General features: G+C 35.5%; 1 protein-coding gene across 5 annotated transcripts in view; it reads right to left on the reverse strand.

Moving 5' to 3' along the window:
* Positions 1-2654: 2654 nt before the first annotated feature.
* Positions 2655-20358, reverse strand: part of OPA1 (OPA1 mitochondrial dynamin like GTPase) — a 90201-nt gene continuing 72497 nt past the window's right edge. For all 5 annotated transcript variants that reach the window (XM_032337637.1, XM_032337665.1, XM_032337647.1 and 2 more), the window contains 2 exons: positions 8119-8186; positions 2655-5963 (listed from right to left, as the gene is read on the reverse strand). In XM_032337637.1, coding sequence (XP_032193528.1) covers positions 8156-8186 — 31 coding nt within the window. In that variant the 3' untranslated portion in view covers positions 2655-5963; positions 8119-8155. The remainder of the gene's footprint in view (positions 5964-8118; positions 8187-20358) is intronic.

Raw genomic sequence — 20358 nt, forward strand, 5'->3', positions numbered from 1 at the left:
AAGGACCTTTCTGATGTGCCCTTAGTAAGGGTGTGCTACTGTCTGTAACTTTCTCCCAACACGCACCAGGCACCTCTTCCTCCTGTTAGTACTGCCAATGGAGGCAAGGAGGCAGGCTCACTGTTTCGTGCTGTGCTCTTAAAGCATAGCTGAGGCGTTTTAAGTGTGGGTACTTTTGGACTTAAGCTCTCTAGACAAATACATTTCTTGATGAAGAGAGAGTAAACATTGCAGCTTGTTAGTGATGTGTGACAACTTGCATATTAAGACCTATGGAAAAGAGAGATTAAAAACAAAAGTGGAAAGCAGAAAAATGGATAGGTTAATTCCTTAAAAGGTAAATTAATTTCAGCATTTCCTGCAGCTGAAGTGAAGAAACAGGTTAAAGTCTTGAATTCTTTTTGACAGTGACATATACATTTGTTTGGAGTGGGAAGCTTTGCTGGAACTTAATTATCTTGTAATCCTTACTTTAATGAACTTAAATGATAACAGTTATGTTCTTAGGTTTTACTTCTGCAAAGGATACTGCTGCTCAGTTAGAGGTTTCACAAGCTTCTGGCAAGTGCTAAATCGTATAAACCATGACTGTATTTCCTGACAAGTGGATATAATTCTAATTTCCTTGCTGTTTCTATGTGTTTAGGTGACTGCAAGAGGAAGCAGCAGAACAGACATTCAGCTTCAAACATGGAGTAAACCCTGTATTGGTAACAGCTTCTGGGGGAGGCAGCTAGCAGTGTCACGGTATGGTGACTGGGTTTTCACTGGGGTCTTGGGCCTACAGGTTTTTTAAAAACCGGGTTTTTCAATTTTCTCAAATATCTGGATAGGAACCAGGCCAATACCTGGATTAATTAGTTAAAAACAAAACAAGTAAGAATTCTTTACTGCAAAGAATGAGGGAACAGGGATTTAAAAAATTACTTCCTACTCAGTGACTTGTCCCCAAATGAGCCTCAACACTGGCCCTAGGGAATGTGAACCTAACTCAACTCCTTCATTTCAAGATACTTATTTAATCTTATGAGGCACATTTTTCTTACCCTTATTCTATAGAACTGTCTTCTTCAGGGTAAAGGCCACTCACATTTAAATGGAGGTTCCTCAGCAAGTTCAAAATAGAGCTACCCTAAGACCTAGCAACTGCACAGCTGGGTATTTACCCCAAAGACACAGATGTAGTGAAAAGAAGGGCACCTGCATCCCAATGTTCATAGCAGCAATGTCCACAAGAGCCAAAGTGTGGAAAGAGCCGAGATGTCCTTCAATAGATGAGTGGATAAAGATGACGTGGTTCATATATACAATGGAATACTACTCAGTCACCAGAGAGGAGGAATACCTTCCATTCATATCAACGTGGATGGAACCGGAGGGTACTATGCTAAGCGAAATAAGGCAATCAGAGAAAGATAATTATCATATTGTTTCACTCCTATGTGGAATGTAAGAAACAGTGCAGAGGACCATAGGGGAAGGGAGGGAAACTGAATGGGAGGAAATGAAAGGGAGACAAACCATGAGATACTCCTGAGTCTGGGAAACAAACAGGGTTGCTGGAGGGGAGGTTGGTGGGGGATGGGGTAACTGGGTGATGGGCAATAAGGAGGGCACATGATGTAAGGAGCACTGGGTGGTATATGAAGCTGATGAATCACTAAACATACATCAGAAACTAATGATGTCCTATATGTTGGCTAACTGAACTTAAATAATTAACAAAAATAAACTTTCCTGATACTGTTCTGCTTCTTAATCTTTGATAATTTTTATAGTGCTCACCTTAACTCTAAAGTTTTCTACATCTATTAACTTATATGTGCAGAATATAACCATTTTAATTATCACCAACTGGATGTGTTTATTTTAAAACACATTTTGTAACACACTTAAACAATACATCTGTATTATTTACAAGCACATGATGGCTGCTTCTCTTTGGTAGAGAATTCTTCATACATCTGAAACTAGTTTAGTATTATGTTAACTATATTTCAATTAAAAAATGAGTAATTTTTAAAAGGTATGATTTTTTTTCATTTGGAAGTGTGAGAAGGAACAAATCACTCTGTTAATCTACGGGAAGTAAATTCTTCAACCTTTTTTGATGCATGCAGTTTTTGAACCTGAAGTATACAAAGGATAATAAATTAAAGTACAACTACTTTTTGAGCCTCACATTGAGAATGGTCTGTTAACAGTGACAAGTGACATACAGGCTAACGTGACTAAGACATGTTCTTTTTTACAAAACTTCCAAAGGAATTCGAAGACGGTCTCTTCACATTAACTCATCAGCAATAAACCATATTCCAGCTAGAATGTACTACTTATAGAAGTGATCATGACTTTGAGTCTTTCCCTAGTTTTGACTTCAGCCAACCATAGGAATCCTGGAGAAGGCACTCCTCTACTCTGTCTTATTTTACACATCAAATGATCAACAAACATTTAATAAGCATCACTTAGGAACAAAGTTCTGGGAAGAAAAAAAAAAGAAATAGGAGTTCATAACAAGGTGGTAGATGGAAGTAAGGGATCCTCAATTTCTTCCCATTCTAAGACTTGGGTATGATTTTCCAGTAAGCCTCCTGTACAAATGAACACGCTAGCTAGCATCATTAATGAAAATGATGGCCATGGCAGCAAAATCCAATTAAAAGACATTTTTAATATATTTTATCAGAGAAAATACCAAAATGTTTTGACAAATATCAAGACATGAAAAAAGGCATTGTTTGACCATGGATTACAATGGTGAAATGTGAAGCATGTGAAATATAAGTATTCAGAAAAGAGCCACATTAAGAGGCTTATGAGACCATGAATTTGGTTACACTATGAGGTCAAATTATGAGTCTAGGTGCACAGGTCTCTCTCTTCTCTCTCTCACCTCCTCATTAATACAGAGAAAAGTTAAAAGATGCTCTCCAATATCAAATTATAACATGATTTAAAGATCTTTAATTACTAATCTATACAAATGACCTTAATTAAGCACAGGCAAAATAAAATAGCAATAACAACTACATGGAGTATGAAGGTTTTAAAAAATAATACAAAGTTCATTCACAGTGCACAAGTAAAAACAAGGTTAAGTTCTAAATATTTAAACACACAGCCATGACCATTCAAAAGTAAGTATATTTGTAAGCACATCTCTACACTGCTAAGTACCTGAAACTACAGCCAACACCAGCTTAGAGAACTGAGAGAAAAAGCACTGTTTTGATCCCTTTCAGTGGAAAACTAAAATACCATTATTTCTTTTTTAAGATAAATACATCTGAAATAAATAAATATAAAATTATTAACTACTTAAGGAATTTACCTTTTAAGCCTACACTCTGAATCTTACCATCATATGTAAATTTCTCAAATTATACGGTGAGGAAGTATCACTCTCTGCAATGTTCCCTACTCATTTTTACACTATTCATTTCCATTTGGAGGCAAAGTACCATTTCCAGTGGAGTGGGAAGGAGTCCACTGGGGTAAAGTCTGAAAAAGGGGGGTAATACAAAGAGGAGAGAATATAATGAAGCCACTAAGAAAGGCGGATTGCTCCACCGATAGCTAGAGCTCAGTGGATTCAACTGTGAAGCAGCGAGAAGGGCTTATTTCCTGTTGTGTACTGCCTACGAATATGGAGTTTTAAAACTGACACCTTGACCGAGTTAATTATAGATATCATCTACTTAGTTGTTCAGTTTCCATACAGGGCTTTGTTCACCCTATTCTTGGCAAATTCTGCCCTAAAACAAATGATTCCTGGTCAAGTTAGAACTTAACTCCTGTATATTCAGTTCCTGAAGTGATTTGTTTATATTTGAATCATTTGTAATTTTTTGAGTTACAGACAAAACACACAGGATTTACTGTTGAGAATCTGAATTTTATTTTTTCTTTAAATAACATCTGCATCAACCTAACTTCCAAGGGGTGGGGGGCAGGGGAGGCATGCTTAGAATGAGATCAGCTTAAAAAGGAAAAAAAAAATGTAGCCCATGAAAGAAAGAAGTCATATTAGTGTGGGGGATGAGAGGGAGTGTCTAGACTCTTACATGGGATTTTTAATCACATTAATTTTTATCATCTATTTGTGTTTAATTTATAAATACTGATCTCAAAAATGAAGACACCCATCACTGTTTCTTGTATTTACATAAAGAGATGTGAAAAAGTACTGACTTAACATTAACCTTCTGCTCGGAAAAAAGCTATAGAAATACAGCTGAGGGTATTTTTTTCCTATCCATAGCATATACAAATAAACATGGTCCTATTTCTTTAGAAACAGATTTATAGTTGTAAAGTGGCTGTATTTTACAACTACAAAAATATTAATAATTGCACGGTGCCTGCTTCAGTGAGGAGTAAGTTACCACCAAACAGCATGGTTAGAGGGAGTTAACCAGTGAGGTCATCTCTAAACTCAGCACAGAACATGTGTGTGTGTGTGTGTGTGTGTGTGTGTGTGTGTGTATGTGTGTGTGTGTATTTATTCCTTTTCTGTTCATCCATCAGCTCTAGAGGTGAAAGACACATGAAATGTTCTTGACTCTCATCTACCAACTAACAACGTAGATTGCTACCAGCTGAATAAAACTGGATCTACCTTTCTTATCAAACAGTATAGAACAAATATTAACTGAATTCTCAATTTCTGAAATAGTCTGTGATATCCTTCCAACTTTGTATATTAAATGTCCTCAGATCTTAGAGAAATCACAATGAAGAGTATATTGATGCTAAATTAAAAAAAAAAAAATGGGGTAGCAAGGACACTGTTACCAAAACATAATTCTAAAATAGCTGTAAAATTAAGTAAACTATAAAATAAAACTGTCACACAATGGGCACTTTTATTAGAATAATAAAGGCTTAATGAAATGGCAACAAAGAGCAGAGATAAACGAGAAAGAGATTTTAAGCCCAAAATAGCATATTTCTTTGCTGTAAGGTCCTTGAGCCAATAAAAAAGTATTTGTATGAAACACACAAAAATGCTGTGAGGGTACAGTAACTGAACTGCAGTGAATCAAATTTTATGTTTTTTTTTTACACGGTCGGCTAAGAGGGAGATGGTCAACGTTATTCGGTTGAAATAATTTCTTTTTAAAACAGTCTTGTGACAGAAAGCCTTTTCCTGAAGCCCACCAGAAGTGCTTGATAACAGTCTCAACGAAGTCAGTCAACTGATTATTCTTTATCTTCCTTACCCTGTGTCACAACCCAGTAGCTCTGCCCACAGGTTCAAAACACCCATGGTTAACAGAACACCGACTTACCTATACAACATCCAAAATGGGTACAGAAAGGATGAAACTGTCAACGGAAGCAACCAGGGAAGCTGCTGCCGACTTCGCTTCTAAGGCAGCCCCCTTAGCGAGCAAGTTGCTGAAATCCGAATTCACCTATTTGAGGCACTCTTCTGTTAGCTAGTCCTCTTTCACATGATAAATGTAAACTGAATTTTCATAATCAGATAGCTACTGCATATAGAGCATTACAAAAACAGACAACAACTTAGCGGGTTACCATCATCTTATATACAATTGATAGCTCTTCATAACATCTGGCATTTTTTCCCCAGAAAAAAACTGACACTGAGTAACACGAGCTAATGAATTAGTTGAACACGTGCCACCACAAATGAGACAAGCAGGAGAGCAGACTTCTTATCTTCAAGGACTGAATCTAACTGCCACACCACTTGTACTATCTCAATTTGTCACTTCAATAAAATAAAATAGGATTTTAATGCCATTTCCATTGTTCTTGCATTCGAAAGGCAACTGATGGTTAAAGTGCCTCGAACACGCATAAATTATTTTTATCCCATGACTTTATTTTATGTTTAAAAAGGTGGAATAGCAGAAGGAAAAAGGCAGGACAAGAGACCTTGACGTTTTCTTTCTTCACATGTATGCAGAGGTGATTACATTATGGGTAGGATTCTGCAAAAATAAACACATTTGATAAATTAAGGTATGAGGCAAATACAAAATTTCTAAACTTTATTACTGCATGATTATAAAAATACTGAAGCTTAACTGCCTGTCTGCTAGTTTTATTAAATTCAAAATATCACCTAATGTAACAATAGAACAATTTTATTAACATGATGTGTAAATAAAAAAATGCTGTAATTTATTTTTTATGGCAAAAATTTAAAAACCTATTAAAACCAATCAGCAGAAGGAAACTGTGTATGACTGTGTTGGGTATAAACCTCTTCAGCAATTATCAGAATGAACTTAAAAACCATCAGGCTGAGGAACCCTATCATTAAGAAACTATTCTTTAAAGTTTGTTCCTGGTAACTTTTATAAAATGGTCAGAATGAAGCAAGGCTACTACCATTTTGCCACGTTTATTCTTTTCATTAGCTTTGCAGGCTACAAAATAGAATTACTAACAACAGTTCACAGGATTATAAATCCCAAGGGTTGGGAAGGGCCTTAGAAAGACTAAAGACAAGTAAGGAAGAATGAAAGTTGGGGTGGTTTCCTCATAGACAAATATCGTTACAACTTAGCTCTTGGGACTGCCCTGGACTCCACCTGACACAGACACTCTGGCAGGAAAAGGCATGTTCTCAGAATCAACGGTAACACCAAGATGTCACACTGACCAGCTCAGGGAAGTGACACTGACCATTATGTAAAACACTGGCTGGCTTTAGGCTTCTTCATTTTATTAAAGACAGAAATAAAGCTTCTATTTTTAATGGGCTTCTGTGATTTTCATGAATTTTCTCCACCCCCTGCCCCAGCCCTGAACCACATTTATTAACAAAAACCTCAAGAGCACATTGGTGCTGAAGAGGAGAATCTCCAAATCAAAAAAGCTCTCAAAATGTTTATTTCTAACATTAATTATTCATAGTAATTATGACAACGAGGAAGATATAACAACCTTATAGCTTTAAGAGAAAATTTTCAGACACTGAAGTTGTATAAAATAATTTATGAACATAGACACTTAAAAAACAATGAATTACTTTTGGATGGTGTTCAAGATGATTGATACTTAGTTTCTAGATACATTTTGTATACATCCATATATACATCTGTCTTAACTTCAGGGAGACAGAACAAAATAACAAAGCATTACTAGAAAGCCAGTTTCTAACTCCTTCCTCCCTCATTCATTGCTGGGATGCTATTCTGATGAGAAGGATCTGAGCTGTGCTTCCTTTTCTAGCTTGCTTTCTCAAAGATACTGTCCTTCCAATAGAGGAAAACAGGTAGTCTGGCTAACGGCCTGTCCTGAAATGAATGCAGCTAGGGAGGGAATCTTTCACTTTTCTATTCCTTCCAGTTCTGAATGTGTTGCATGCTGCCTACAGGGCAAGGCTAACAAATGAAGTGATTAATTAAATATTTTAAATACACAATAATGGCTTAATTACAGCATTTTCCCTTTCTCAATTTCTTCAGTAAAAGCAAAAGACTTACTAATTATAATTCTTTAGCAATAATCAGCAGGTTACTAAGCTACTAAGGCAAGTCTTTAAATATGTAATACTTTATTTGGAACATGCTTCCAATGCCAGACTACAGAATTAGACAAGAGTCCACACATTCAGAAGAGTACTACATTCTAAGGCTATCTGAGTTCTTTTAAACAACAGAAATATTTTTAAACATAAGAGAATAAGATTTAGGAAAATTTTCAGGATTACTAGTCAAGCCAAATAAATGCTTTGCAACTTAACATACACATAATTACCTACTGAATGTGAACAACGAGCAATAAAATAATGAGGGCTACAGTCCAAGTCTTTACATGCAGAACACTTACGAGCCACATGCATATTATGAAACAGCTTAGAGCTTTGTTTACCTTTGTTCTGTTCAAAATGAGTTCTAGAGGATATTTTTAGTTCAGTCAGAAGACAATCAAGTATTTAAAAGGGACATTACATGTATGAAATGTAGAATTAGTTTCAGAGATTCCTGCTATTAAAATTATTTAATTACACTAAAACTGTTATTAAGGACAAGCAAAATATAGTCAACTATAATGATAAACTATAATAAAAAGTTAAAAAATACAAATTTTGCATCTAGTCAGTACCAATGCAGTAGGAGGACTTCTACTTATTACCATTTATTTCTCCTGATGAAGAGCTTCAATAAAAGCATCAAGTTTTTCTTGAATTTCTCTGACTTTTTCTGCAGAGAAAAAAAGATAACAAATTAGTTAAAAGTGAATTTATTTTTCAAGGCAACACAAATCGTAAAAGATAATTGTCCAGGGGTGCCTGGGTGGCTCAGAGGGTTAAAGCCTCTGCCTTCAGCTCAGGTCATGATCCCGGGGTCCTGGGATCAAGCCCCACATCGGGCTCTCTGCTCAGCAGGGAGCCTGCTTGTGATCTCTGTCTCTTAAATAAAAAATTTAAAAAATATATATAATTGTCCAATAAATGGTCTGGGATACTCTATTAGGGAAAAGGGGAAAAAAATTACTTTAGCATCCCATACCACCTTATATCGAAAAAAGATTAAGATAAATTACAGTAGTAGCTCACAACAATTTTCTGGGAAGGGGCCCGTAGGGTTTGTGATAGACCCCTTTCAGAATGTAGTAAGAGTTACGGAATCTTACACAGAAAAATGTATGTATAGATACGTATGTAATTGTGTATAGAATTTTAGGGAATTCTCAGATTCTCTGGAGTCCAACCCAGGACTCAGTTAGCAATATCTGGAACAAAGAAAAATATAAAATAAAATAAAAAACCATTTTTAAAAATTAAAAGTAAATACAGTGAGCATTGAACAGGCCTTAGACTGGAAAATGACTTTCTAGAATAAACGGGAAAAGTTACAAAGGGTAAGATTACCAGTAAGACCACATTAAAATGCATACTTTATATGTCAAAGTAAATCAAAGAAATTGCAGGAAATATTTGCAACAAACATGAAAAGGGCAAAACACTTCAAAAATACATAAAAAAGGGTACTTTTCTAGCTATAAATGAATACAGTTTAAAAACACTGCAGGCACTGAAGACAGACTTACATTATTTTATTTGATTTTAGGTTTTCATGTTCATAGACTTCCAAATAAAATCTATAACTTCTCTATGAAATATAAAGATTTCCTTCACAGATATACCTTAGTCACAATACATGTGAATTTCCAAATGTTAAAAACAATGGAAGTTGTGATTTATTCTACTTCATTGCCAACTTAATAATGCAACTCCTCCTTCAAAATATAGCTTGTGGTAAGCACAGTGACAAATATTTTTTTTCTTTTAATACAATTCTATATATTAGTGGGAATTATCAATTAAAGTAAAGTGACTGGTTCAAAACTATTGATCTAGAAACAAAACTGTAAAGTATTCTGCATTATAGCTATAGAAAAACCACTAAGATTTTCAACATTAGTATCTTTTAAGAAATTTATTTATTTATTCATTTACTTATTTTAGAGAGAGCAAGAATGCTTTCAAGCAGGAGAAGGGGCAAAGGGAGAGGGAGAGAATCTCAAGCAGACTGTGCTGAGCATGGAGCCCGATGCGGGGCTCATCTCATGATCATGACCTGAGCTGAAACTTCAGGTTTCAGATACTCATGTGACTGAGCCACCCAAGCACCTCAACATTTATATCTTTTATATTTAAAAATAAAGAATCTGGGGTGCCTGGGTGGCTCAGTCGGTTAAAGCCTCTGCCTTCGGCTCAGATCATGGTCCCAGGGTCCTGGAATCGAGCCCCACATCGGGCTCTCTGCTCAGCAGGGAGCCTGCTTCCTCCTCTCTCTCTGCCTGCCTCTCTGCCTGCTTGTCATCTCTGTCTGTCAAATAAATAATAAAATCTTTAAAAAAAAAAAGTTAAAAAAAAATAAAGAATCTGCAACTGAAGACATAAGTATTTCTACCAGTGAGACAGTAGTTTTGATGAACATCCAAAGAAAGGAAGACCTGTCTTCTTCATGAATTCTTATTAGCATTATAGGAACTCAACAAAGCCTATATGGTTCCAGATCAAGAACATAACGTCTTCATCTTTTTTTTGGCCAGTGATTTAACACTTCTACCTCTTGGTATTAGTCTGAGACTAACATAAAATCTAGATATAGGAAAAAAAGTATATTGTTTTAATCAAACTATTTACTGAGCCAACATGAGAATAGTTATTACAGAGGTGGCAAGAATTCCTTGTATGTGAAACCGGAAAAAATAATCCCAACCCATCTCATGGAAGTTTAGTCTACTTTTTGACTATAAACAGTCAAACCAAAAATATACAACCTTTCTCAAAATAAGGCTGTATTTTTATTTTTAAAATTAATTCATTTGTTGCTTAGAAACAGTTTCACCCATTTTCTTCAGCGAGTATTTAGAGAGTTCCATGTAGAGCAGTTCATCAGCTGAAGAATTTTTTTTAAAAAAAGGAGAGTAGGAGAAATGGAGTTTTCTTTTCTTTTCTTTTTTTAAGATTTTATTTATTTATTTGACAGGCAGAAATCACAAGCAGGCAGAGAGGCAGGCAGAGGGGAGGGGAAGCAGGCTCCCTGTCAAGCAGAGAGCCCGATGCGGGGCTCGATCCCAGGACCCTGAAATCATGACCTGAGCCGAAGGCAGAGGCTTAACCCACTGAGCCACCTAGGTGCCCCGAAAAGGAGTTTTCTAAATTGTCTCACAGAATTTTGGAAATGAACAGGGTATTTAAAAAATCATCTGGCTTAAATGGCACAACATATGGAAATCTATATCAGGTGTTTAAAGCCTTGGCAGCTCCTCTTAACATTTCACCGAGAACCACTTCAACTTGGGAAAGCTGTACTGTATGAAAAGGAAATCGGATTCTATCTTCTCCACGATCTGCGTACAATCGGGCAGCTGCAGGGCCAGCTCTATCCATCCTTTTGCCCTGTCCATGACCTCTATCCTCAGCTGGACAGACGACCTGAAAGTGGGTAGTATAGCAGCATCACTCACTAGAGACTGTTCAGAGCAAAATCTATTTGTATTGAAAGAAACCAAGGGCTACTCAGATGCAGGCAGCTAACTGTGGAGTCTGAATCAAACTCAAATTCTTCTAAAATTAGAGATAAGCAGTGTTTTTTTCCAAATGACAGTAAAAGGCTTATCTAATTAACTTTAGTAAGAAAACCACAGAATAAAATTGCCAAATTTCCCTTCCAAAAAGCTGTTTTTACATATTTTACAATTAGAATATCAGGACACTGTGCCACTATACTTTGAAATCCCAAGAATGACACAAAGAGTATTTAAGTAAGTAACCAGGAAGTAATGGGGGTAGAAGAGAAGAGAGAAGAGAGGGTGGAGGTAAACATTTCAAGTAAAAAAAAAAAGAGTAATTGTAATAAATGTACCCTTTTTACATTAAATTTAAAAATTTATTTCTGTGTTTGTTCCTTTAATTAATACAGTGCACTTAATGGAGTGACCTGGGGGGATACAGATGCTATCCTGCCTTTGAGAAGAACTCTTTGATCACCTCCTACCTACCTCATTCTAAGTCTATGAAGTGTCTACTATATTTGGAATGATTTTAAATCCCACGTTTCATTTGGTCCTCATAGACCAAAGGTGTCACTGCCAAAGACAAGGACATGAATCCTGGAGAGGTAGCTTTGACATCGCTCTAATTCAGAAACATACCAGATCTGTTACCATATACACACTCTAAATGGTAACAAAACAAACGCTGTTATTTCAAGTGTGTTTGTTTTAAGATTTACCTTCTATGTGAAGTAAGACACACTGTGGTGAAAGTTAGGGAATGGACTAGTTACCAAGCATGCTCCCAAGTATGTGCCTAACAATGACTAAGAAACATATAATAAATACTATTACAAGGAGGACTAGATCTGCACGCATTTGAAGAAATCCTTGGAAAATAATACAAAAGTATGAAACTGGACAAAAAAATTTCAGCATCTACAACAATGTCAGACTCAATATACAAGCTCAATAAATACTCGACAGGTAGTAAGCGAAGTTCCCAAAAGTATAGCACAAAAAATAAAGGCTATAGGTTATTAAGAAGAAAAATATCACTTAATAGGCTTCCTGAGTATGATGCCAATGACCAAGAGGACAGAAGTCAGGAGCAGAGGCCAGAACTAGAGCCACCCTGGGAACAGGAGGCAGGGTACATACGAAGGTCAAGGACAGCTGGTGGGTCACCCAAACCATATAAGCAATACAGAAGAGAATACTCAGATCTAACAATATATTACCAGTGTAAAGAGAAACATCAATTTGATTATTTCACCTTATTAAGAAGACTAAACTATGCTGACTGTGTGCGTGTGCACACACACACACACACACACACACACACAAAGAGTTTTAGAAAGTAGACAGATTTCATTGCTTGCAAAGAAGCTATATTACCAATAATAAACAATATTATTTCTTATATTTGAATTCATTCATTTTAAATTCTAAGTTTTCAGCTCTTCTTATATACAAACTGTCATCTAACTGCATACAGGAAATAGAGTTATCTGTAAAAATAAGGTTAAGTGTTAGCAACTAAAACTTTTTACTTTTCTGATCCTTCCAAATTAAAGTCCCAGTATTAGTGTTTTCAAATTCCAAGATCTAACTTCACTTAACTATTTTGCTATTTAGAAATTATTTTCCCATAGAAATTTGTGTACAGATTAGCATAGCTAATTACAAAACAAACTCCTTTTTCTATTATATATTTGCATCAAATATTTATAGCTAGAGAATTCTTATAAAATTTCAGATTAACTTGATAAATTAAACCAACTCAGGAAGGGATTAACAAACCACTATTTCTGTTTGAACTGCTATTTCGATTCCGAAATAGGCAATTCTACATATAGTGAATACGGAGTCTACTTTCCATTTATCCAATGTTTACTTAAAAGATGAACTATTTCAAACATCAATTCATTGTGCTTCTTGAGTCATGAATATTCCCATAATCCCCACCTCATAAACCATCCGTCTCAGTGAATGAAGTTCCTTCTCTTTTTTCTTTTCTTCAGATGACTTGACACCCATTCATGTTTTGGGTCTCTTTATCTCCACATGAAATGATACTGCTACTCTGGATTTCTTTTTGAATCTTCTGATACTTGCTCTAAAAGTCTCAAATATAGACTAATCTGTAATTAGGTTTTGAATACACTGTGAATACCAAAAGACCAAACCAGGGAGAAGGTTCACTTCAGTGGTTAATAACAGTTTAGAATAGGAACAAAGAATCACACACAAAACACTACTATATGCACTGAAATAAATCTTTTACAACTTCTGAGGTTTTTAAAGAAAGCACAGAGAAACGAACTGCAAAGTTCCTAATGCAGTGTACTTTCAAGAAAACCACACATCCAAAGATCAAAATGTACCTTAACAGAACTGTTTTGTAAGATGCTGAAAACCTACTTTGTACCAAGATGAGGACATCTTGTAGGTGAGATTTTGCTGTAAAAAAGTTGTTCACTAAAGGAACAATTCTTAAGATGTAATATTTGTTGTTCCTAAAAAGGTTTGCCTTTTATTAGACAATTATACTGCAAGTGCTCTATAGAACTTCAGTATTTAGAGGAATTATCTAGAATACAGGGAAACAAGGAAAATACCCAACAGATGAAAAAGGTGGACAAGAGACCAGATTTAAGATTCTCAAAGGAATAGTCAAAACAGATTTAGCACAAGTAAAATGGAGCACCTTTTATAGTCAATGAGAGGGAAAACCAAAGAGATAGTCAAATGTATATTGCTAAATCTCATACTTCTCCTCTAAATCTTGGCACTTTTCCCCCCCTTCAAACAGGCATGGCTATTTTTAAAGGGTTATTAATGAAGATGAACAGAATATTTCTGCTTGTTAAACAAAAGGTAAGCATCATTTCCTATGTTCTGGAAAGCTGTTTGAGACTGATACAGTAATTTCAAAGCTGGGTGGGGCCCCTGACTTCTAGGGGTCTGCTGAAGGTGGTAGCAGAGTTGTCTGGGTTATTTCTATTATCTCAGGATATCTTTGGCCAGAATTACGCCTACTCCCAGAACAATTATTATTTAGTCTGATAGAAGATATAATTTTAACTATGTTTCTAATGAAAAAGTATGTATTACTGTAGACAAATCTTCCAAAACATAGACTTCTCAGAGTATATAATGAAAGGAGTGTTTCATGACAACAAAGGTTAGAAACCCCTGCACTAACACCCCTAATAATCAATGGGGTAGTAACTTTATATGGTTTTTATAAAGATGAGAACATAATGGATTAAGAGCTATGTGACAGCGTAGTCAGCAGAAGCAAGGCTTCTAGCCCTTCCTTTGCCTTTAACATTCACAGTCATGTCACAGCCCGTTTATCTGTAATGTGAGGGAATCTATCCAGAAGAATTCAAAGCCTGCATTCCTTTAAAACTCAGAACTGAAATGTACTATTCTAACTGATCATATCTTTTAACTGCATCCTTTTAAACTTAATTGTCTTGTTTGCTCCTTACTACTTTTTATAATTTATTCAGTATTAAGCACAGAATAAAAATTCAACCGCAAATAACATTATTATTCTCACAGGGCTACATAATTTCAGAAACATTAGATTTTTTAAAAAGTCTATGAGATAAATTACAACTTAGGTCTAATGAATATACAAATAGCTCAAAGTGACTTGTTAGAAAATTTGCCGCCAGCCAGCCTGCCTGCCTTCCTTTCTCCCTTCCTCCCTCTTTTTCTCTTTTTAAAAACTCTCAACTGCAAGCATTTCTACTAGGCTCTTTTGGCCAATATAATCAAAACCTCTTAAAACATTTCCATGATATATTAAAGCGAATTCTCTAAAAGACTTCAGGATGAATGAACACAGAGTAGCCTTACACTCAGCTCTTTCCTTTTTGTAAGTAGATGGCCCTGTAATTTCATCTCAGCTAATTATTAATGCTTATGGATCTGCCCTTAATTAATAGAGTAGCTCCATTCCAGGTGTTTGTTACTGTCAACGAGTATAAAACCTTGAACCTTCTACTACTTGATTATTACAAGGCTCAGCTGCAAAAAGAAATCATATGTATGAAAGACTGTATGCGGGATATTAGATACTACGTAAGTTCATCTTTAGATAAGTCAAACAGCTATGTATCTGGACTGCATCATTTTGATTTCACCTAGAACTACTTATGTTATTAGCCTATAATGAGCCAAAACCAAGAGCCCCACAAAATTCGTGATAATACGTAGTCATCTGATGTACTCTATCATATAACTTAGTGTTCTGTCTGTGAGGATGGATGAAATTTCCCTCAGGTGTTGTATGCTAGCAACACCTATGCTTCCACTAAGCCACTGCTGGGTCTGACAGCCACCAGCAACATAATCAACTTTGCTTTCCATTTTGCATCAGCTGTCTAGGAAACTCAGAGCTAAATTTTCAGGTTACTTACAAAACAGAAGAACCCCTAAACAAGTATTTTGAGAGGGTACCAATCTTATCCCAAGTTTCACATGATCTCATGGGCCTTAACTTTCTCTTTCCTTTCACCCAACTTTCCACTTAAGCATTTCTACCTTTTGTACAGGATAGACCTCTGCAAGCTGCTGCAAACCCTTTTTGAAACGGGAGAGGGAATCAACAAACAAACTAAAAAAACTAGTTTGTGGAAGGTGTACCACTAGGCAGCTGTTTCATATAATACAGCAAAACTTGAGAAGTGGTCTTTTTATGCTGGTAATATTTTTAAAATCAGTAATTTAAAAACATTTTTGGGGGAGCGATATTTGTCCCATTAGGCTTCTATAAGTAATTTCTGCATGGGAGAAAAAAATATTTTTATTTCTGCTCAATGCTTGGAAAATCCAATGATACAAATATAAATACTTGAAGCATTTCCTTTTTAGCAACTGAAGAAAAAATAATAAATTTTTATGGGATTCATGATTGTCTTTTCAGTGTAAAAGTTAAGATTCTAGCATAAGATGAATAGTCATCTACTGTGAATTATTTTATTCTGTATCCAGTACATAAAATGTTCCATATTAATTACATCTATCAACTCAAATTATGGTGAAAAAAAATCTTTATAAGTTACTCTACATACTAAGTCATCATTGCTTTATTTGTCCCTCACAAAAGTTTAAATACACTATTTCAAAATAAATACATTCCTTTTGTCTCCACAGAAAAATCTAATTATCAAAACAATTTCTAAAATTGTTTTGATAATTAGAGGCAATTAATTGAGCAGGCTAAAAAATCTTTAGTAAAATATTCGGTCCCAATCAATTAAGTTTGGAAATAATCCATCACTTTTTTCTTTCCTATTTTCCTCTTCTTCTTAAAAATATATTTTATTCTGAATTTTATTAGAAGGGAAGTTGAAACATTTTAAGAAAAAGAAAACCACCCAGGCAGCCCTTAAAGAGACAGGACATCATTTATCACCTGCGAAGACAGATTTATAAGAAGAGGGCCCCTTCTGTTCCTTTAAGGCTGCAAAACAGATGGGAAGTGAATGGACAGTCAATGGGACAAGAAAACACATGGGAGGTGCTGCTGTATGTATGTTCCCAGCATAAGAAAGAGGTCAAGATTGTAACTGCATGACTGGGTCCTGGAAAGGGTCTTTCTTCAAGCTGTTACAAAGACAAACGCTGTTCCTCATCCTGCTGTCAAACTGTTATAAATATTGGTTTGTCAAAAGACCTTCAGTGCTGAAGCTTTAAAAGGAGGCGTAACAGATGAATGAATCATGAGAATGATTCTTAAACAGTCAGCTCATTAATGTAATCTTTAAAAGTAGAAGAAAATAATATGAGAATAAAGACTGTAATCTGATTTATGAACCTTACCAAAAGCTTATAAAAAAATATGGTACTAAAAATTGCAGGTTTCAATAAAGTTACGAGCTAAGTGAGATGAAAAACAAAAATGAAATACAATGATATTTCTTAACTTAGATGCTGCACTAGGACAAAGGATTATTATTAAATTTATCACAAGAAGAGCTAACAGGGATTCATGTTTTGTTAGGCTGATTCCGTAAGTTCTCAGTTATTTCTCACTATGACCCTGTGAAGAGGTATCATTGTTGATGCTGGTTCCAGTCAGAGTAAGACTCAAGGAAATGAAAATAACTTCAGAATTAGTTTTACATATAATCATTAATTCAGAAAATCACCTTCACATTTTGTCACAATTTCTTATTTTCTACAAAAAAGGATAATCACAAAATTGAAAGACCAATGCAGAACACACAGTTTTATAAACCTATATATTTATCTTTTTTGAAGAATGAAACCATTACATACATCTTTAGGAGACAAATTCACTGTTTTCGATTCTTAATAATTAGTTTAGAGAGTAGGATCAAAACTAGCACACTGAAAATAATATAAAAAAGGAAGCCAAATTATATGAATTTGGTTACCCACAAGCACAAACCTAAAGACTAAAGATGAGCAGATCCCAAAACAAATCCAAAAATAAACTATCTCTAACACATGTTGTTATCCCCAGTTTTGCCATAAATATTTATGTAACTAGCTAAATCTTTTCCCTCAATGATCATTAATTTCCCCATCTGAAGAACAGGGGCTAATACCTCACAAGCTTCATATGCCTTTACAAGGCAAACATGGACAAATGTAACACGTTTTGTAAAGTGCAAAGCTCTACACAGTTGTAGAGGTCCAAGCGGAATGTGGATCCCAAAGTACCAAATGCTGCGGTTACACCAGAATATACTTTCTATTCCTTAACGCTCACCTGGCTCACTGCTTTCTCCTGACTGTCAGCGATCTTGGAAAAAACAAATTTGGCAGAAGTGAGAACAAAAGATTGCAAAGTTAAGAGAGTGGATGGTTAAAGTGGAGGTAGCAGGCAAACGTTCGAAGGTTTTTCTAGATAAGAAAGTCAAGATCAAGGCAGAGTACATGCAAGAATCAATCCAGTGGCTTTAAGATGGGGCTGATGTGAACATCTTTGGAGAAAGGACAGACAAAATACAGGCATAAGCACACACAGGAAGTGCCAGGGTCCTGGATACAAGGTGGGGATTAACTTTCAAAGCAGAGTGATTTTCTGTGTGTTTTGCTATGATATATCCTTTGGAATACCTGACCTATTTAAAGTAACTAGTACCATATGAAGAAAAAAAGGAGAAATTTCGCTTACTCTGATAAATGAAGAGTCCAGAAATAGGAGCAATGGCAAGGTAGTGAAGATTGGTAGTGTAAGAGAAAGCCAAGCTAAGATCTCCACATGAAAAATGGGTTCCAGAAATGTGCAGAAATTATGTCCCTAAGACCACATTAAAATTTTTGTTAGAATACAGTGTTACAGTGGTTATCTTTGGGTAGTGGCAATTGTTTTAAAAATTTTGCACTGTATATTTTCTGATTTTCTTTCCAAAGACTTTATTTATTTATGGGAGAGACAGAGAGAGAGAGAGAGAGAGAGCGCAAGCAGAAGCAGGGGGAACAGGAGAGCGGGAGGAAATTGGAGAAGCAGGATCCCCATCGAGCAGGGAGCCAGATGTGGGGTTGAAAGGCAAAAGCTTAAAAGACTGAGCCACCCACATGCCTAGTATTTTCTAATTTTCCACAATGCAAATATATGTACTAGTTCTATGATAGTAAGAGGGATTAAAACCAACATCTGAAATCCTGGTAGTGTACTTGGTGGAGACAGGTAGTCTGTACCTATGACTCAGAGAATGAAGGAGTGCCTTAAGGAGACTCAACAGGTAAGTTTAGAAAGACCTGAATTCCTTTATCCAGGAAACAGATCTAACTTAAGTGAATAAAAACCAGCAAACTCATCTCTACAATGCACAATACTAAGGAAGATACGAAACAGCTGTCCTAAGAGAAATTAAAATGGACTATTTTCATACTTAGCAGGTAACAATGAAGCAGGGAAAATCTATTATCTTGCATGGGTTGCATGAGCTTGAAAACTTCACCAGTTCAAGAAAGATTTCAATTTGTTTACAGATGACAGAGTGGGCATTTACTGGAAATCAGAAAAATTCAAAGTGAATCACAACTACTGAGGAAGACCCCATGATGAGCAATTACTATCTAGTCCCATGAAATGTCTCTTGTCATCACAATCACCAAGAAATTATTTGAGAAAATCATCGGTCACTTTTAAGATTGATTATATCATGAATTAGATTTGTCATTTCTATGAATACAATAATTAAGAATATGAAATTTCTAAGGTAATTTTGAATTATGCTTATTTGGAGAAAGAAATTTAGAAATGTACAAAATAGTAAACAGTTAAAATTCCTTTGCTTTTAATTCCCCTCTCCAACTACCCCGAGAACCCCACTTCACAGAGGTTACGTCTTCAGTGCGCACCAATTCATCCTCCAAGACCGTTCCTTTTAAAAAAAATTTCTTCATATCTTGCTTAATTTTATTTTTTTAACATAGTGTTTCACAGGCCAGTAGCCTGTTCTATGATTAGATTTGGTTCTCAATGACTAAAATGTTGTTTTTTTCCATCTTAGCAGTGGAGAGAAAATCATAAAACAAAAACCAAAACACATCACAATTTAATCCCAACGTTAAAGATACTACTTCATTCTAGTAAGGTCTCAGTTAGGAGGAAGTGGTTAAGAATTATTAGCCTGGGTGGGGGGAGGAGTTGAAGTTCTAGCTGAAAATATGCACACTGGCCTTTTTACATAACGAGACACTCATAAACACATCACAATATGTAAATAAAACCTACTTCAAAATTTATTTATTTATTTATTTATTTATCTTTCTTACTTTTAATAATCTAAAATGTGAGTTTAAGGCAAAAAGAATACACTTGCTAGTAAAACACTACCAGTAAGTAGCCTGTATAAGATTACAGAGAAGTAAATACCATTTTCATCATATACCAATTTATCAATACCCCTGAATGTTGCCTTTAAAAGATACACTTAGGCCATGAAAAATGTGCTTCATTCTAAATGCCCCATTTTGAGTCTGGATTTTCCCATCAATAACCTGGAAAGCACACCGCTCAGGCTTGTCATGTGAATTCTGTGTGTAAATAACTACTTCTCTAACACAGAGGACTCTCCCTGAGGATTACTTTATTCTTTGGTTGTCTGTCTGTCTGTCTCTCTCCCTCTCTCGCTATAACACAAAGCAAAGTCTACTTCACCTGTGCAGACTCAAGGTAAAAATAATCCTTCGCTATCTTCCTTAGTCTGTCATTTTCACTTACTATGAAAAATATTTCACAAAGGCAAAATGTAAAATTCAACTACTTTTACCCTGAACATGCCTTAAAGAACTCAAACACTGGTAACACAAAACAGAAAGAAGTTATCTTACTCTGTATCAACAAGAGAAACATTCCAATCTTTC

The sequence above is a fragment of the Mustela erminea genome, chromosome 1 (genome assembly GCF_009829155.1).
Source record: "Mustela erminea isolate mMusErm1 chromosome 1, mMusErm1.Pri, whole genome shotgun sequence".
In the NCBI taxonomy this organism is placed as follows: domain Eukaryota; kingdom Metazoa; phylum Chordata; class Mammalia; order Carnivora; family Mustelidae; genus Mustela; species Mustela erminea.